The sequence below is a fragment of the Rhinatrema bivittatum genome, chromosome 5 (assembly GCF_901001135.1).
Source record: "Rhinatrema bivittatum chromosome 5, aRhiBiv1.1, whole genome shotgun sequence".
In the NCBI taxonomy this organism is placed as follows: domain Eukaryota; kingdom Metazoa; phylum Chordata; class Amphibia; order Gymnophiona; family Rhinatrematidae; genus Rhinatrema; species Rhinatrema bivittatum.
In genome coordinates, this window is record NC_042619.1 from 89214139 (window position 1) to 89233130 (window position 18992).

The 18992-nt window shown below is 42.9% G+C and overlaps 1 protein-coding gene across 1 annotated transcript in view; it reads right to left on the reverse strand.

The window, feature by feature from the left end:
• The window catches only part of ATP8A2 (ATPase phospholipid transporting 8A2), a 1219142-nt gene that overhangs the window by 20284 nt on the left and 1179866 nt on the right, over positions 1-18992 (reverse strand). Inside the window, exon 36 of the mRNA XM_029602569.1 lies at positions 2607-2698. Coding sequence (XP_029458429.1) covers positions 2607-2698 — 92 coding nt within the window. The remainder of the gene's footprint in view (positions 1-2606; positions 2699-18992) is intronic.

Sequence of the window (18992 nt, forward strand, 5' to 3'; positions counted from 1 at the left end):
AGACCATGTTTTACAACAGTGGAGGCCTGCATACTCTAGGTCTGCAACATGGGGTGCAACTGATAATCCTCCAGCAAAACTTGAAAATATTTCAAGATATTCAACCTCCAGAAAAAAAAAGCCAAGGCTGAATCAAATGCAGTGCAATTTTCTACTACAGAACTCTGCTTGTACTCTAGATTCCTGGCCTTCAATATCTTTTGTATTCCAACCCTGTGCTTCTACGGGCGGATTTTCAAAGCCCTGCTCGCGTAAATCCGCCCGGATTTACGTGAGCAACACCCGAAGCACAATAATATTATACAATGAGAATTTAGGGATTCATTTTTCAGGCAATTAGGTGTTTTTGGTGGGAACCAAAAATAGGTGTTTATCGGTGTTTTGCGGCATGAATTCAAATTTGGTATATTTTTAGTGGATTCAATTTATCTTAAAATTTTTATATGCTGTGTTGCATGGTGTGTGTGTGTGTGTGTGGCTAGAGTGGGGGTGGCAGGGAGTGAGTATGGCTGGGGTGGGAATGGTAGGAAGTGCGTGTGGCTGGAGGGAGCAGCAGGGTGTCTATGTGGCTAGGGTAGAAGTGTCAAGTGTGTGTATGTAGCTAAGGTGGGTGGCAGGGTTTGGGGTGGATGGGTGAATGTGGCTGGAGGGTGTGACAGGATTTGTGTGGCTGAGTGGATCCATCTCCATTGCACTCTCCTAGCCCTTTAACTCCCCTCTCCCTAATGCTCTTCTCCATTCCCTTTCCCTTCCCTGCTCATACCTCTGGTGCTCCTCCATCAGCTGGCAGGGCTTGAGCTCCATGCCAGCCTGCTGCTCCCATGCTCCTCCTTGAGCTCCCTTGACAGCCCCTTGCTCCAGTGGCCCAATAAGGCTTGAGCTGTCGACCGGCCTGCTGCACCCTTGACCCTCTTCTTGGGCCAGCAGGACTTGGGCTTCCTGCCTGTTCACTGCTCTCACAGGGCATCTATTTTTTTCTGGTGCCGGCCCACCAGTCTACTCCGATGACATCATGCGGCCGCTGCTCACAGTAGCCGGATCACATCGTCAGAGCACCTGTAGGTAGGCCTATTTTCAGTTAAAACCGAAAAACCCAATTTCACCTTCAGTGGTGTTTTATCAGGATTTTTTGGTTTTAACTAAAACTCAGAAGCTATAATTGTATGCCATTTTTGTGGGGGTTTGGGTTAGATGGTCAAACTCACTTTAGACTGCACCAGACAGCCTTAATTTGTAGATGCAATAGCAACATTTTCTATTAAATATATGCTGCTATGAAAAAAGACATATACAATTACCTTCAACATTATGGAGTGAATTTTCTAAGAGGTTCTGTGTGTAAAAATGGTATATATGCACACAAGAAGCATACATGTGCATAAATGCTCTTTTAGAAACATCAAACGTACGTGACTATTTTTGGTTTTATGTATATATTTTACTGGGGAACGGGGGGGGGGGGGGGGGGGGGGGGGGGAGGTGTCTAGGGACATTCCAGAGCAGGATTTAGAAGTTTGTGTGGAAGCTGCCAGTTTGTAAGAGGTATACACGAACACATTACCACACTTATTCATACACTTTTACACCTTCAAATTGACTCACACAAATGAATTCAGACTTGTCTGTTGTCTGCAGTTTTGGGGTAGGAAGTCTGAGTAAACTGGTGAGGATTCAGGGTGAAGTGCTAGATGGTCTGGTGAACTGCACAAGGGCTGGATGAACTGGTGGAGGTGTCAGCGAACCGGTGATTATAAGTATGCACAGAAATAAGTATTTTCAAAATGGTATACACACATACTTTATAGAATTTCTGCCTCTATGCAGTGTCACAATTATTTCATGTGTAAAATGTATGCGCATAATTTTTTTATAAAATAGGTATTGAAAGTATGTGATTTTTTTGCAGTGGAAATATATGCGTGTACTGGAACATACTTGCATACTTCCAGAGCAGAAATCTGTGATATTTTGTGAACTGTGAGGCTCCTGTCACACAGTTTATAAAATACTAGTATTAATCTCCATGCATCCACTTACGCACACAAATGCTGTGCTGCAGAGAGGTTTGCAAGCTGGACTCCGTATACTGCATCACTTACTACTTTATATTGGTAGGGAAACAACTTAAACTTCATTTAATTGTTTGTTCCTACAATCTATCATCTCCCAGGATTGTCAATGCAACACTTTGGATAATGATTTTATGTCGTTTACTGACAATGTTATAATTGACACTCAGCACAGCTGTTTTTCATGTTTCTGCTCTATTTATTTCCATTAGTAGTTAGTCCCTCATTTGACTAATCACATTCTTTCTCTGTTAGCAGTCTTCTCTTGCGCTGCCTCCAAATGAGAGCGCCAGGGCTGGAGGAAAGATATGACCATCTCCATATGTCTCCAGAGACTTGGGGAATTATCCACATTCAGCTTTGGTTGCCTGAGGCCAGATATACTTATTCACTTCCACACTTGAGTCCTTTACTGGGCAGCTCAGCCCTCTTACCAGCTTAATTTGCTTAACAATGCACAAACAGCCACCACTTGTCCGGATGGATTCCTTAGACTCACAACCTTTACTGCACCAGTGTATATAGTGCGGTACCTACGTGTTACACTTTGCTGGACAGAATGAGTTCGGATGGGGTGTGGAGGAGTTTTTCTTCCAAATCTCTTCAACAAGTGATCACGTTCATTCAGGCTGCAATGAAACCAAGTAGATAAAGCTTAAAGGATGTCAAGATGTTTTGAAGATACTTGCTGAAAATCACCATGCACTTAAAACAACAGCTGCTAATTGACAAAAATCCCTACTTCTGGCATCAATAAAAATGTGCGAAATGAGACATGGAATTTAAACAACTTGTGTATTGAATTACAACAGATGCAACCACAAAGATTGTTACAGAATGAAGCTATTCCGTGGTATAGAAAGGCTACATTAATGTACATTCCTAACACTACTGAAAACTATGATTCATTGAAACGTCTCGGTTAAGGCTATCAGATCATACATTTCTGATGTTTGCAGACAATTACACAGGTTTATTTACATGCACAGCGTGCGGCTGGTAGACAATCTGCTAACATAGAGGTGATCCTAGTAGCCAGCTGCTGACAGCCTTATAAAGAAGGCACATCCTAATGTCACCTTGTTTTTCTTCATTGTTTCTGTCATTCTTGCACAATATCCCCAATGATACCAAAAAGGAAGCAGATTCTATTGCTACAGCTCTTACTTTTATTTTCATGGAGGACATCTGTTCTGTCTATGAAAATGATTTTTCCTTTTAAAAAAAAATGTATGTTCATTATTTTGTGTTACTAAAGTGAGCGTCCCTGGTTTTGTTCTGAGTCATTTTCCAAGGAGTTACCGCAGGCTGGTAGAGAGAGAGAGAGAGAGAGAGAGAGAGAGAGAGAGAGAGAGAGAGAGAGACTTGCTATAGTATCTCTTCCCTAGACAGGTATTTGTATCCCTATGAGAGGCCCACCTAGTAACTCGAGGTGGGGATTAGGCATTAGTGTCGGGGGTTGGGGGCCACTTTCACATTCAACATGAGACGTACGAACAGAACAGCTAGGTGGAGAGAACATTGTCCAAATCTCATCTTGGAGTGAGTTTCCTCACTCCGAAGGCCATCAAATCTTCACAAGAGACCAAGTCTCTCTCTCTCTCTCTCTCTCCCCCCTAGCCTGCAGGATACTGAAACAGGCTGTCCGGAAACATCATGAACCGTGATTTATACTTGCAATGTAGCCCAAATTGGGTTAATAGCATGATTTGCGCTAAGAGTGAGTTGCATAGTTGTTATCGCAATTTGCGATACAAATGCTTATTAGCATAAGGTAACACCCCTTTTTGGTATTGCATGCGATACCGTGCGATATTGGAAAATGAGGCCCTAACTCCCTTCTGTAATTCTGTAGAGTTTTGGAAGATATGAGACTCACCAGTAAGCTATTTTCTGCATTTCGTTTTGGTTTGCTGTAAGTGTGGAACTTTTGTGACATACAATTACTCTTATATGCATGTTTTGGTTTCAGATAGCTTATTTATTTTATTTATCATCAAGTATTATTATTGTTATTATTATTATTACTGTAGGCACATGGAATTTTGAGTTACAGAGACAGAATCTGTAGAAACTACTAACCTTAGAATACAATTAGCATCTTTTAGCAGCTGCATAATTGTTTGTTGTTATCAAGTGTCATCAATTTCAATGCCAGCTGCACTCAATGTGCTGCTCAAATGAACCCAAACTTATCTTTGGGTCTGTATTCTTCATGAGTTCTAAAGTAAAACTAAAATAAATCACTCAGAATATGAGCAAAAAAGTAAACTAAACATATATCAACTTAAAATGGTCTGGATGTTTGCAATTATAGACATATGTATATTCGTTAAAGGTTCCAGTGGTGTGCACCAGTGGTTCTCAACCCAGTCCTGGGGACACACCCAGCTAGTCAGGTTATCAGGACATCCACAATGAATATACATGGAGTAGATCTGCATACAATGGAGGCAGTACAAAACACAAAAATTCAGCTGAAAGGGAACTCTGGTGAAGTAGCGTTGAGCAACCTTCATAAATAGCCTCAGTATATTTGTGGCTTATTGGTTGAAGCCTGTAACATTCCGGGCAAGTATAATCATAGGTTGCAACACGCTTTAGTGGCACCAATAGGTGCTGTGACTGTGACACTTACACTGTGCAATTTTGAGAACACTAGTGTGTGTGCACTTATCTTTGTTCAAACGCAGGAGAAGGGCATGACAGTCCTGAAGCGTGGCCTCCGACACCGTGGTGTTTCGGAGTCTATTACTCCTTCATCAGGGACCTTCAGGAAGAGATGAGCCTTCAAATATTTTCCGCTGTGTCCCGGTCAGTATGCAAATTCTGAGACGGCGATTATCTGTGCGGTGCAATATACCGTTGTCACCTGCCAACATGCCGTTCAGTATCTGAACGGCATGTTGGCAGGTGACATGTCATGCCCTTCTCCTGCGTTTGAACAAAGATAAGTGCACACACACTAGTGTTCTCAAAATTGCACAGTGTAAGTGTCACAGTCACAGCACCTATTGGTGCCACTAAAGCGTGTTGCAACCTATGATTATACTTGCCCGGAATGTTACAGGCTTCAACCAATAAGCCACAAATATACTGAGGCTATTTATGAAGGTTGCTCAACGCTACTTCACCAGAGTTCCCTTTCAGCTGAATTTTTGTGTTTTGTATTGATTCTAGTTTTCAGCTGACATCACGAGTAATTTCCAATTTGTACAATGGAGGCAGTGCATGTAAATCTATCTCATGCATATTCATAGTGGATATCATGAAAACTCAAATGGCAGGATGTAACTAGTGAACTGGTATATACACATGGAAAACTCACTTACATATATATAAGGTTGCCAACTGTCCTGAGTTTTTCCGGACTTTTGGGATACTCCATGGAAAAAGAGGGATGGCTAAAATGTTGGGAAATGTCCTGATTTTAGCTCTCTAGCTGTAGCTTAGCATCCAGTCCTCCTCTGCGATTATACAATACCGTGGTCACTTTGGTAGCTACTCTGTATTAAGTATGTGTTGGATACATTTATTTTGTCACTTGCAAAGATGTGAGTCCTGGATTTACTCAAAATCCTAAAAAAATTTACAAACCAGTAGTTTGTCCCTGGGTTGCCAAAAAACAAACCCTATGTGAAGGAAATAAATTCTGGTACAAGAGGTCATTATATGAGGGTCTGGGGGGGGGGGGGGGGGGGGTAGACTCAGGAGTAACCTCAGAAAATATTTCTTCACAGAAAGGGTGGTGGACACATGGAACAGCCTCCCAGTGGAGGTGAAAGAGGCAAAAAATAATGACAGTTCAAGAGAGTGCGGGACATGCACAGAGGCTCATTAGTATAAAGTTCAGTTTTCACTATCTTCTGGGAAAATCTGTTGTTGCAAATTGCTTTCCTGACTAACAATGCAGGTGTTCTTTCATTAAATTTGACTTTTGAAGATCAGGCGAAAAGATCACTTGAGCTGGAATCATCTGTAAAAATATTGTCAACAAAAATTCAGAATATTCAGAATGCTGAAAATACGCATATAGCATATTACATTTAGAATTGGAAAATGTTGAAAATTTGATGAGAGTTAAGAACTTATGTTTTGTTAATTTTCCAATAACAAGATTGCTATCTCCTTATGAAATGTTTAGGAAGTTTTTGCAGGAAAATTTATTATTTGAGTAGGTTAAGATACATGCTATTTCTAAGATTTTTTATTTTCCTGTCCAGTCCAATAGCAATGAAGGTGGAGAAATTGAGAGGAGCCCAGGTATCTCAACATTCTTTGAAGAATCTTTAGATATTATAAATAAAAGAGCTACATTATTTGTTTCTTTCTCTCTGGAAAAAGAAAATGTGCTTGAGAAATTCTTTAAAAATAAGGATGTCCCCTTCTGAGGACAGAAAATATATTTGTTTCCTGATGTCTCCAAGCCTACTCAGGTTCGTAGGAGACATTTCCTTCCCTTGAAAAATAAAGCCCTGGAGGTTGGGGCAACTTTCTATTTAAAATTTCCGTGTAAATATCATATAAATTTTCATGGCAAAAAGTTTATATTTTCTGAACCTTCTCATTTGGAGACCTTCTTAGCAGATAAAACTGAGCTAAATGTGAGTCTGCCAACAGCAGAAAAGTAAGGCCAAAAAGATAAATGGAACCTTCCTCTCCTCGAGATAATTATTGTTTTATATTTGTTTAAATTTATATTATAAGGTCCCCCTCATTATATGGATCTTGTGAGGCATAAATGATTTGTTAAAAATTTCCTGATTTTTTTTTCTATTTATACTTTATTGAATTTTCAAAATAACATCAAAGTATACACTTTGTAAAGAAATATGATATCATAAATACAAAATTTAAAGGAAAAACAATATCACAGGTAATTCCTTAACTTTGTTACCCAATAGACCACCATAAATAGGAGGGGGTGGAAGGAAATCAGAGGAGAAAAAAAGAAGGTAATATTACATCAAATTCAAAAAGGCGGCCCTAGATACCCACATCATTCCAAATACAATGAGTACTAAATATTTTCAAGCTGCAACTGAACTCTTTTTGATTGTAAAAAATCCTTCAACTGTTCAGGCTGAAAGAAAAAAAATTTCCTGATGGTTGTATACTATACACAGTTTGCCTCTAATTTATTTTGTAATGTTGCCTGGTGTAAAATGAAAAGTTCAATAAAGAGAAAATTATTAAAAAAAAAAACCAAAATTGACTTTACTGGCATTTGTTAAAGTAGAAGCTTGTTCAGTAACAAATGAATGCCTTTTTGCTGTAATCTAGTTGGAACTTATTCATGTATGCTCTACTAAAAAAAAAAAAGACGTGCCCACTGCTTTTTCTTTCTTTTTTTTTGCATATAGTTTGTTTACAATTGTTGACCCATGCACAATAGTATTACATACTATACAAGCTTGTCTAGTGTTGATTTCTGCTAATAGGTTAATCAAGAACTTGAAATCCTGTTCCTACATTACAACCTGCCTTCTCACGTTCCTGGGGAAAAACATGCAAGAGCAGCGAAGTTTAGGAAGATGACTATTCTGCTTTAGGGAAAAAGGATTAGATAGATGTGGATATGAAGTGTGGAACCCTATACCTGCATTTTATCAGCACACTAGATATTGGATTGTTCCTGTTACTTCATGGGGGCAAGAAGATGATTTGTGCTAGGAGTATTTTTGGCCTTAGTGGCAATTATTTATTTTAGACCATTTCTGTCCCTCCTCTTCCAGTGTTCGAGGCAGGCAACAATAAAAACATACATAAAATGACAAATCACAAAACAGAAACTAAGATTGAATCAGACAGAACTAACTCAGCGTTCAGTGTTGAAACAGCTGGGGCCATACTGTGTCTAACATATAGTTAAAAATATATAGACTAGGCCCAGTCCCAGGCTTGGCCAAGAGCTGTATACTGGAGTGCAGGAGGCTTGAAAGCATCACAAAGGTGATGCACTAGAGACTGGGGAGGAAAGGAAAATGACTGTCACTAATACTATGACCTCTGTGGCCATAGGAACAGCAAGGAGGATTAGTCTCAAAGAATCCTTCAGCAAGGGTCTCCTTGCTGTTAAATGGCATTAAAAGAAGCTTGGAGTACACAAAGTACACAATAACTCAGGATGAGTAAAAGGGAACACTAATGGAATGGAAAATCCATAAGAAAGGAAAGGTTTTGGCCTACAAGATTTGCTAAGATCTATTAAATTCTGCAAATTAATACTTGTCAAAGAGTCTAGATTGTCAGAAACAGCATGAGGATGGAACAAGGTTTTCTTTACACTGTTTCCAGCCATTTCAACTAACACAATGTAACATCAATAAACTGCATAGTATGCTTTCTTAAAAAGAGTTTGTCTGAGACTTACATATGCAGACTCAATGATTACACATACAGATGAACAAGAGTACAAAAATATGAACTTTTTATTGCAGCTCTAATTACATTTCAGCTAGTCTGAGATTAATGTCTCTAGTATTAGTTCAGAAATCAGGGCATGAGGGGTTCAGCCTGATGGTTCTATGGAGGCCCTGGCTTTGATTCCTGGGTCAGATCTTCCGCTCCCCAGATCAGCTACAGAGGCAGCATATACAGCTCCTGTGGGGAAAGGAGTCTCTGTCATCGCACAGTGGTGACACCAAGTGGCTACCAGATTTAGGGCCCTTGGCTGAGGACTGTCATGGCAATGACTGGGCTAAGTGAGATGGGAAGGCAAAGAAAATAGGAGAAACAGTTACTGATTAGTTGTGATTGAAGGCACATGGCACTAAATTTCAGGCCTAGTTCTGACTGAGCCGAAAGTTCAGTTGAGCAGGAGTTAAATGCTGGGCTGATTTCAAGTACCTGATAAAGAGAGAGCACCCAAATAGATTCAGTCAGATCAGAGCTCTTTTCTACCAGCTTTGTGACAAGTTGTATGGCCCTGTAAAGGCCACCCTCATAGTTTTTGGTTGAGGTAAAAATGTTGACCGATCTGCAATATTTGGCTATCATCTTCTTCCAGAAGATGGCAGGAAAAATCATTGGTCTCCATCAGACCTCTTTCTCTAGATGTATCATCTTTTTTCTGGAGACCATGCTAGCCTTTATACCTGAATACATATGGTACTCCTGAACTGAGTACAAGAGAAGGGAGACAAAGAGATTCTATGAGATAGTTCAGATTTTCAAGTCATTATGGCTATTGACTGTACTCACATGGGCTTGATTCCTCTAAGGGACCAGGAAAGCATCTACCAGAACCATTAGCAGTCAGTAGCACACTCTGAACTTCCAGATCTGCTGTAACTATCGCTTACTGTGACGGATATAGTGGCCAAGTTTCCTGGTTTGTGCCAACCATAAAACTTGAGGCCCAGGCAGCAGAGGAAGAGAACACAACCTGAAGTGATGCCTCTCTCCTCTTCATCCTATCGGATTAACATGGGATAGGAGGTAGAATCAGCAGGGGAAGGAGGAAAGAGTTACAACACACCACCAGCCAGTATCTGGCTGGGTCCTCTAGTCTCCCAATGGGTCTGACAAATTCTGCAGGAAAGAGCACATTTTGTGGCCTTTATTATGACTGCAGAATCACGGGAGACCAGAGGCACTAGGCTAAATTGTGTCTTGCAAAAAGGTGATCAGCTATTATAACAAGGAAAGAAAAATTGTCTCTCAGAAACAATGTATAGTATCTGTAAGCAAGGGTGGGCAATTCTGATTCTTGAGTGCCACAAGCTGGTCATGTTTACCAGATATCCACACTGAATATTCATGAGCTGCATTTCCATGTACCACCTCCATTTCATTCAAATACATCTCATGCATATTCATTGTGGCTATCCTAAAAACCTAACTGGCTTGCTGATTTGAGGGCCGGAGATGCCTATCCCTGGCTCTAAGCTCTCTGTGTGAGAGCGGTACCTGTGTGCTCTATTAATTTTTTACTGTATTCCTGTACTGATGTATCTTTATATTTCCCTTTTACAGATCTGCCTTTACATACCAGTGCTATATAAAATGAACAACATCTTTATTTATAATTGTATTATAGCCACAAAATCAAGGAATAGAAAGCACACAATGACAGTGCTCTGGAATGCAAAGGTAGATTTTTGATTATGTTGAGAAGTGATAAGACTATTCTATCTGGTTTATCAGAGCAATAATAAGGCTGAAATAAATTCAAGACTTTGCATGATGCCATCCTTTGAAAAAAATTATCCTGCTATTCATTTGCACAGAATCACTCTTCCTTCAAGCAGCTTATCCTCATGTGGCAGTGACTAGTTTCAAATTAAATGAAGGACAAAGATCTTCATTGGGTTTTTTTCTGAATAAAAGCAAATAGTTCCTAGGTCTGAACAACAAACATTTGCCTTTACAAATTCAAATGAAGAAGAGCAAAACAAACAGAATAATTCAAAGCTGTCTACTAGGTCCTGCTGGTTCCTTTGCTCAACTAATTAAAAAAAGATGAGTTTCACTGCCAATTAACCTGCTAAGTGCTAATGGGAATTAATGAACATTTAGGGTACTTGGTGTAGCTTGACCCAGAATATCCTCCAGACTTCAATAATTGGCTAGTGACAAAAGCAGGGCTTGCACTGAAGAAGATAGGTAAGTCCCTCATCTTCAGCCAAACCAGCAGTAGAGAATCTGTGGCAATGGTTACTAAATTCTGCTACAGGTTTTTCAAAATTCTGTGAGAATTGTGGCAAATCTATATATTTTGAATAATGATTTTCCCTCTGTGAGCCACTGAGTCTTTTTTTGCCTGAGCTTCTGCACAGATGTGTACTCTCTCTCTTGATACATCTTCTAGCCTTTTTTCAATTCCTGAAGTTCTTACTTCAATTAATTCATCATCAGGGCCAGATTATTAAGAGTGAGCCAATAGGGCATCACCCGAGTCACCAGCCAATAGGGTGCTGGTTGCCTCCTTCCAGTAAATTCAAGATCTGGAAGCAAAAGATCCCAACCCACCGATGGCTGAAGATGATATGAGGCCTCAAGGCTGCTAGTGTAGTCCAACCCACCAGAGGCTGAAGATTTCAGGAGGCTGCAGGGCCACTGGCGGATCCCCAACTCCTGGAGGCTGAAGATGGCAGGAGGCCACAGGGCTGCTGATGAATCACTTACTACTGGTGGATGAAGATGGCAGGAAGCTGCCAGTGAAGCCCAACTCACTGGCAGTTGAAGACCCCAGAAGACCATGGGCTTCCACTTTCCTAAGTGAAGAAAATCAAAGATCATCTGGAGAGGCCAGGAAATATGTGTACATCTATGTGTGGGAGAGCATATGCGAGCTTGTATGTATGTGTGTGATAGCTTTTATTGTATTTATTTATTTTATATGTTATTTATATACTGCCAATCCCGAAGCCCAAGGCGGCAAAAAATAAAAACATATATAGGAGAGACCACGAGGTATGTGTATGTTTGTGTGTGTGAGAGAACATGTGAGAGTTTGTGTGTTTGTGTGGGACAGCATTTGAGAGCTTGTGTGTTTGTGTGGGAGAACATGAAAGAGCTTATGTGTATATGTGTCTGTGGGATAGCATGTGAGAACTTGCGTGTTTGTGTGTGAAAGCATTAGAAAGTGTGTGTATATGCTGTGGGGGTGTAATAAATCTGCTCCCCAGAGGGGCGGAGTTAGCAATCTGTAATAAATCACCCTGCCAAAGGGAGGAGTAGCAATTTGTTATAAGTCCGCTAGGGAGTTAGCAGTCTGTTATGGATCACCCCGCCAAGGAGAGGAGTTAGCAATCTGTTCAATGCTGCTCCCCCAAGGGGAGGAGCTAGCAATTTGTAATACTCCGTAGGTGGAGTTAATGATCTATTGTGGGTTGGCTCCCACAGAGTGGCAGTCTGTATGATACTGCTCTAGTAGTGTGAGGAATAAACACTTAATGGAAATTGATGAATCCCTGGGCCGATGGCAGATGACAGCGCCCCCAGGAGGATCTCCTGAGAGGGAACACCGGCTAGGCTGGAGTATGGAGACAAACACAGATAGTTCTTTATTAGACAGGAAGTAGAACCACCAGAGGTGGCAGTAGTGAGCTGATGTGCCCAGCAGGGCTGAAGTCCCTCAGATACTGGAATTGCGGTCTCTGGGTTGCTGAGCTGTAGAGAGAGACTATAGGTAGTGAGTAGACAGGGTATGCAGGATACATAACCAGTAGCAGATGATACACTCACAATTGTAGATATTAGTAATGACTTCTATACAATAGAGAGTCTTCAGTATATTCAGGAATGGGAGCCATAGGCGAGTACTGGTTCCTATATGCAGTCTGAAATAAGAACTCACAATATCTGTGTATGAAATGGCTTCTGGAATAGAAGAGAATCTGTGAAAGGTTTAGGAACATGGGCCCTCATGGAGCAAGTATCGGTTCCTATCTGCAATATGAAATAGTAATGTACCAGATATAGGTATGCAATAGCTTCTGAGATAGAAGAGAGTTTTGAAGGGTTTTAGGAACATGGGCTCTCGTGGAGCGAGTACTGGTTCCTATCTGCAATCTGCAATAATAACTCACTATCTCCATACCTGTGATAACGTCTTAGACAGAAGGAAGTCTTTGGAGATTAGGAACATAGGCCCTTGTGGAGCGAGTATCGGTTACTATCTGTAATAGAACTCACAATGTTCATGTCTGCAATCGCTTCCAGGCAGTAAGGAGTCTTCTGAGCATTCAGGGATATAGGCCCTCGAGGAGCGAGTACCGGATCCCGTTTTAGCAATCTGAAATCAAGAAGAGAGAGCGGGGCCCCCGAGGAGTGGGTACCCCTTGGTAAGTTTGTGGAGGCAGAGCAGCACAGAAAGAATTCCCCTTGCTAACTCGATTCGTAGTTGCAAGCAAAGACCTTTTAAGTTGGAAGTGGATGACGTCACCACTGGGAGGGACGCCCCCGAGGTTCGTGCCCTTGCCGGTACAAACTCTGGAGCGCGCGCGCGCCCTTACGTCATCAGGAACATGGCGGATCCGCAGCATCAGGCCAGCCCAGGGATTCCAGGGAGAAGCGGTGAGGAGAAGCCGTGGCAGCATCTGTCCGTCAGACCCGAAAGGAGTCGCCACAAAGGTAGAGAGGGTGGAGCGAGGGCGAGAACAGGCATGAACACAACAGTATCCCCCTTCAAAGGGCGGTCTCCTCTTCAGGTACCAGGTTAAGTGGCAAAGATGCGCGAGATGGAACTGATGAAGCATCTATTTATCCAATAGGTCTGAAGCTCCCAAAGATGATTTCGGGACCGAAGCCCTTTCAGGCAAACAAAACTCAGCCTCTGTACAAACATCCAGGATCTCTAAATTCTTGAGTTCAAGTTCGTATATTCATGATGACAGATGGATGTTGAGATTTAAAGAATCTAGTAGAGTGTATAATGAAGTCAGCAGCAATGAGAGGGCTGCCATGGACGTCACTGAGGTTTCAGTGGAAGTGGTGATGTAGAAACTTGTCCAAAATCCACTTCTGATTGGCTCTTCCGCAGGATGCTGGAAGAGAGATGATGGCAATACCAGCAAAATGATCAGGCTGATGGATGGAAATATCTTCATTCCCGGAATCAACAGTGCTGTAAACCTCCAGCATGACTTCCGAGTAAACCAAACGTAAAGTTGATAGAGATATCTTCTTCTTCAGAATCAACAGTGCCATAGGCTTCCGGGCATGACTTCCGAATGGACAAAATGTAGGATTGATAGATAGAGATAACTTCTTCCTCGGAATCAACAGTGCCATAGGCTTCCGGGCATGACGTCCGAATGGACAAAATGTAGGATTGATAGATAGAGATAACTTCTTCCTCAGAATCAACAGTGCCATAGGTTATTGGGCATGACTTCCGAGTGAAGCAATTGATAAGCTGATAGCTAGAGATGTCTTCTTCTTCGGAACTGATGGTAACACCAGCAGACAACCAGGCTGGTAGTTAGAGATATCTTCATCTTCGGATCAACAGTGCTGTAGTCCATTAGCACGACTTCCGAGTGGGTAGATCGAGGCAGATATCTCAAAATTGTAATCCAGGAAGACATTAAAGATATAGAGCGCCACCTAGCTATGGTGTGCATAGCAACCGCTATGAAAACAGCAGGTAATAGAAAAACTGCTGGTGATGTTGATAAGATCCTCAAAAGAAGTGATGGTGAAAAGAATCGTCCAAGGCCCACTTCAAATTGTGATATAATAGTAGATCTTCAAATTTACTGAATGGATTCCTCAGGTCATCTACAAAACGTCTGAGATTAAAGTTGCCTCCTGCCCCTGAGTCCTTCAGGGCAGAGGTTCGAACTGTCACTGGTTCAGGGATCACAGAGACTGGACGAGAGAGTGGAGGAGATATTGCTTTATAGCCCAAGAACAGTCCCTCCCGCGGGACTCAGGCTTATCCATTGCCCAGACGAATAGGGCAAGCAGAAACATCATGGCCTGGCCTGCCACAGTACATGCACAGGCCGTTCTTCCTCCTAAATCTTCTCTCTTTAGAGGTCAAGTGACCATGACCAGGTTCCTTCGGTTTCTTCTTCTCCACAGCAGGAGGTGCTGTACCTCCTCGCAGTGCAAAAGCACTGGTTAGCTTTAACCCAGGTAACACCTTAGGCCGGAATTCCTTCATTTTGTCTCGGAGCCGCCAGTCGATCCGAGTAGCTAAGGCTATTAATTCTTCCAGCGAGTCAGGTGTCTGACGAGCAGCCAACTCGTCCTTTACGCGGGTGTCCAGGCCTCTGCAAAAGAGTGTCTTCAAACATCTGGGGTCTCAGCGAAGTTCCGTTGCAAGAGTTTTTTAAATTCTATGGCAAATTCTGCCAGAGACCTGTTGCCTAGCTTCAGGTCCACCAAAGCAAACCCAGCAACAGACATACGAGCGGGGTCATCAAAAACGGATTTAAACAAGTCCATAAATCCTTCTATGTCCTGCAAGATAGGGTCCTTGCATTCCCACAAGGTAGATGCCCACGAAAAGGCTCTCCCATCCAAATAAGACAGAATGTAGCTGGTCTTAGAGAGGCCTGTGGGAAACACTGAAGGTTGTAAGGTGAAATGTAAGCTGCACTGGTTCAAGAAGCCCCGAGTCTTTTGGAGTTCTCTGGAGAATTGAAGAGGCACCGCCAGTGGAACAGCTGACTTTAAAGTTACCTCTGGTAACAGACCTTCTTGTATAGAAGCTGTGCCTTGTGCCTTCTGTGTGTGAAGCTGGTGAGAAGCTGCAGTAAGTTTCTCCAAGGTTTCTTGCTGTTCTGAGAAGTGTTGCGCCAGGCCCGGAATAGCCTGCAAGGCAGAAAGGTGAGCCGGGTCCATGGGCTACAGATATCAAATACCTTTAGCTGAATCCCCAGGAGTACTGCTTCTCGAAATACTTTTCTTGAAAGCTGAATTCACTGTAGTGACTGTTTCTCCAATCTTCTCCAATATTTTTAGTCGGATTCACTGGAGTTAGCAATCTGTAATAAATCTGCTCCCCAGAGGGGCGGAGTTAGCAATCTGTAATAAATCACCCCGCCAAAGGGGAGGAGTAACAATCTGTTATAAGTCCACTAGGGAGTTAGCAGTCTGTTATGGATCACCCCGCCAAGGAGAGGAGTTAGCAATCTGTTCAATGCTGCTCCCCCAAGGGGAGGAGCTAGCAATTTGTAATACTCCGTAGGCGGAGTTAATGATCTATTGTGGGTTGGCTCCCAAAGAGTGGCAGTCTGTATGATACTGCTCTAGTAGTGTAAGGAATGAACACTTGAGGTAAATTGGTGAATCCCTGGGCCGATGGCAGATGACAGCGCCCCCAGGAGGATATCCTGAGAGGGACCACCAGCTAGGCTGGAGTATGGAGACAAACACAGATAGTTCGTTATTAGACAGGAAGTAGAACCACCAGAGGTGGCAGTAGTGAGCTGATGTGCCCAGCAGGGCTGAAGTCCCTCAGATACTGGAATTGCGGTCTCTGGGTTGCTGAGCTGTAGAGAGAGACTATAGGTAGTGAGTAGACAGGGTATGCAGGATACATAACCAGTAGCAGATGATACACTCATAATTGTAGATATTAGTAATGGCTTCTATGCAACAGAGAGTCTTCAGTATATTCAGGAATGGGAGCCTTAGGTGAGAACTGGTTCCTATATGCAGTCTGAAATAAGAACTCACAATATCTGTGTATGAGATGGCTTCTGGAATAGAAGAGAGTCTTTGGAGGGTTTTTGGAACATGGGCACTCGTGAAGAGAGTACCTGCAATCTGTAATAGTAATTCACAAGGTATAGGTATGTGATAGCTTCTGAAATAGAAGAGAGTCTGTGAAGGGTTTAGGAACATGGGCCCTCGTGGAGCAAGTACTGGTTCCTATCTGCAATATGAAATAGTAATGTACCAGATATAGGTATGCAATAGCTTCTGAGATAGAAGAGAGTTTTGAAGGGTTTTAGGAACATGGACTCTCGTGGAGCGAGTACTGGTTCCTATCTGCAATCTGCAATAATAACTCACGATCTCCATACCTGCGATAACATCTTAGACAGAAGGGAGTCTTCGGAGATTAGGAACATAGGCCCTCGTGGAGCGAGTATCGGTTACTATCTGTAATAGAACTCACAATGTTCATGTTTGAGATCGCTTCCAGGCAATAAGGAGTCTTCTGAGCATTCAGGGAAGTAGGCCCTTAGGGAGCGAGTACTGGATCCCATTTTAGCAATCTGAAATCAAGAAGAGAGAGCGGGGCCCCCAAGGAGAGGGTATCCCTTGATAAGTTTGTGGAGGCAGAGCAGCAGAGAAAGAATTCCCCTTGCTAACTTGATTCGTGGTTGCAAGCAAAGACCTTTTAAGTTGGAAGCGGATGACGTTACCATGGGGGGGACGCCCCCGAGGTTCACGCCCTTGCAGGTACAAGCTCTGGAGTGCGCGCGCGTCCTTACGTCATGAAGAACATGGCGGATCCGCAGCGTCAGGCCAGCCTGGGGATTCCAGGGAGAAGCGGCGAGGAGAAGCCGCGGCAGCATCTGTCCGTCAGACCCGAAGGGAGTTGCCACAAAGGTAGAGAGGGTGGAGCGAGGGCGAGAACAGGCACGAATGCAACAGGGGGAGAGAATGTGAGGTCTTGTGTGTATGTGTGGGAGAGCATGTAAGAGCTTATGTGTGGGGGAGAGTATATGAGAGCTTGTGTGAGTGTGTGGGAGAGCATGTGATAGTGAAAGCTTGTGTGTGTGTGTGTGTGTGTGTGTGAGAGCATTGAAAGCTTGTGTGTGGGGGAGAGGTTATGTGAGTGTGTGGGAGAGCATATGAGAGTGAAAGCTTGTCTGTATATGGGACACTATGTGAGAGCTTGTGTGTATGTGTGAGAGAGCATGTGAGAGCTTGTGTGTGTGTGAGAGCTTATATGTGAGAGCATGTGAGAGCATGTGTGTGTGTATGTGTGTGTGTGTGGAAGAGCATGTGAGAGTGAAAGCTTTGTGTATGTGTGGGAGAGCATGAGTGGGCTTGTGTGTGTAGGAAAGCACATGAGAGCTTGTGTGAGTATGTGGGAGAGCATGTGAGAGCTTATGTGTGTGTATGAGAGAGCATGTGAGAGCTTGTGTGAGAGAGTATATGTGTGTGTGTGTATGGGAGAGCATGTTAGAGTGAGAGCTTGTGTGTATGTCTATAGGACAGCATGTGAGAGCTTGTGTGTGAAGGTGAGTATGTTAGTTTGTGTGTATGTGTGGTAGAGCATGTGAGTAAGTTTTGTGTGTATGTGTGGGAAAGCATGTGAGTGAGAGCTTCCCCATGGTTTCTTTTGAATATTTCCAAAGGAAGGAAGGTTGAGCTAAATATATATGAGCATACTGATTTAGATGATACTTCTGTAAGTTTAGAACACAGTGTAAGCAACAGTTATTCATAGCTATTGCACTCTGAAACAAACCTTATCCTGAAATCGTGGAATATATATTCTTCAACCCTGAAGAAGCCAATTCCAGCGAAACAATATGGCCGTGGCAGGGCATAAAGAACAAGCTTCATTTCCAGCTTGAATTGCTTCTATTGTGACATGCAATAGCCACTTTTTCAAGTGTGGTTGTACAGCAACTTTATTTTATACTGGCTTTATTTGGTGAGGTTGAAAAGGCCCATAACAAAGTGATTGCAAGCGAGGAATGTCAAACAGTGTAATAGCATAATAGTTTCATGATGGTTTTGGGACATTTATGGTTTTTCAACTCTTTTTTTCACTTTGTGGATGAAAAATTTTTGTAAATTAAAAAAATCTTTTAAATAATATATTTAATAGATACTTGCATGCGGCATTCTATTCTACTTATATAAATTATGGGGTAGATTTTCAAAGGGTTACACCCGTAAGATATGCGTGTAACCCCCGAAAACCTACCCCTGCATGCGCCGAGCCTATTTTGCATAGGCGGCGCGCGCAAGCCCCAGGACGTGCGTATGTCCCGGGGCTTTCAAAAATGGGCAGTCTGGGGGCGGGGCTGCGAGCGGTCCGGGGCCGTGGCGGCGGTCCGTGGGTAGTCCCGAATCCTCCGGCACAGTGGCCTGTGCCGGGGGATGGTGCACCGGCAGCCAGCCTGCGCACGCAAGTTACGCCTGCCTTGGGCAGGCGTAACTTTTGAAACAAAGGTAGGGAGGATATAGTTACGGCTGGGGAGTGGGTTAGATAGGAGAAGGGAGGGGAAGGTGGGGGCCGAAAAAAGTTCCCTCCAAGGCCGCTCCGATTTCGGAGCGGCCTTGGAGGGAATGGGGAACGCCGACGGGGCTCCCCTCAGGCTCGGCGCGCACAAGGTACACATGTGTGCACCCCCTTGTGTGTGCTGACCCCGGATTTTATAACAAATGTGCCCCGCGCGCGTAACATTTAAAATCTGCCCCTATTTGTTTTAGGGTTATACTATGTTTGTATATAAAAAAAACCCTATTCAAATTTATGTAAACATAAGGCGATGT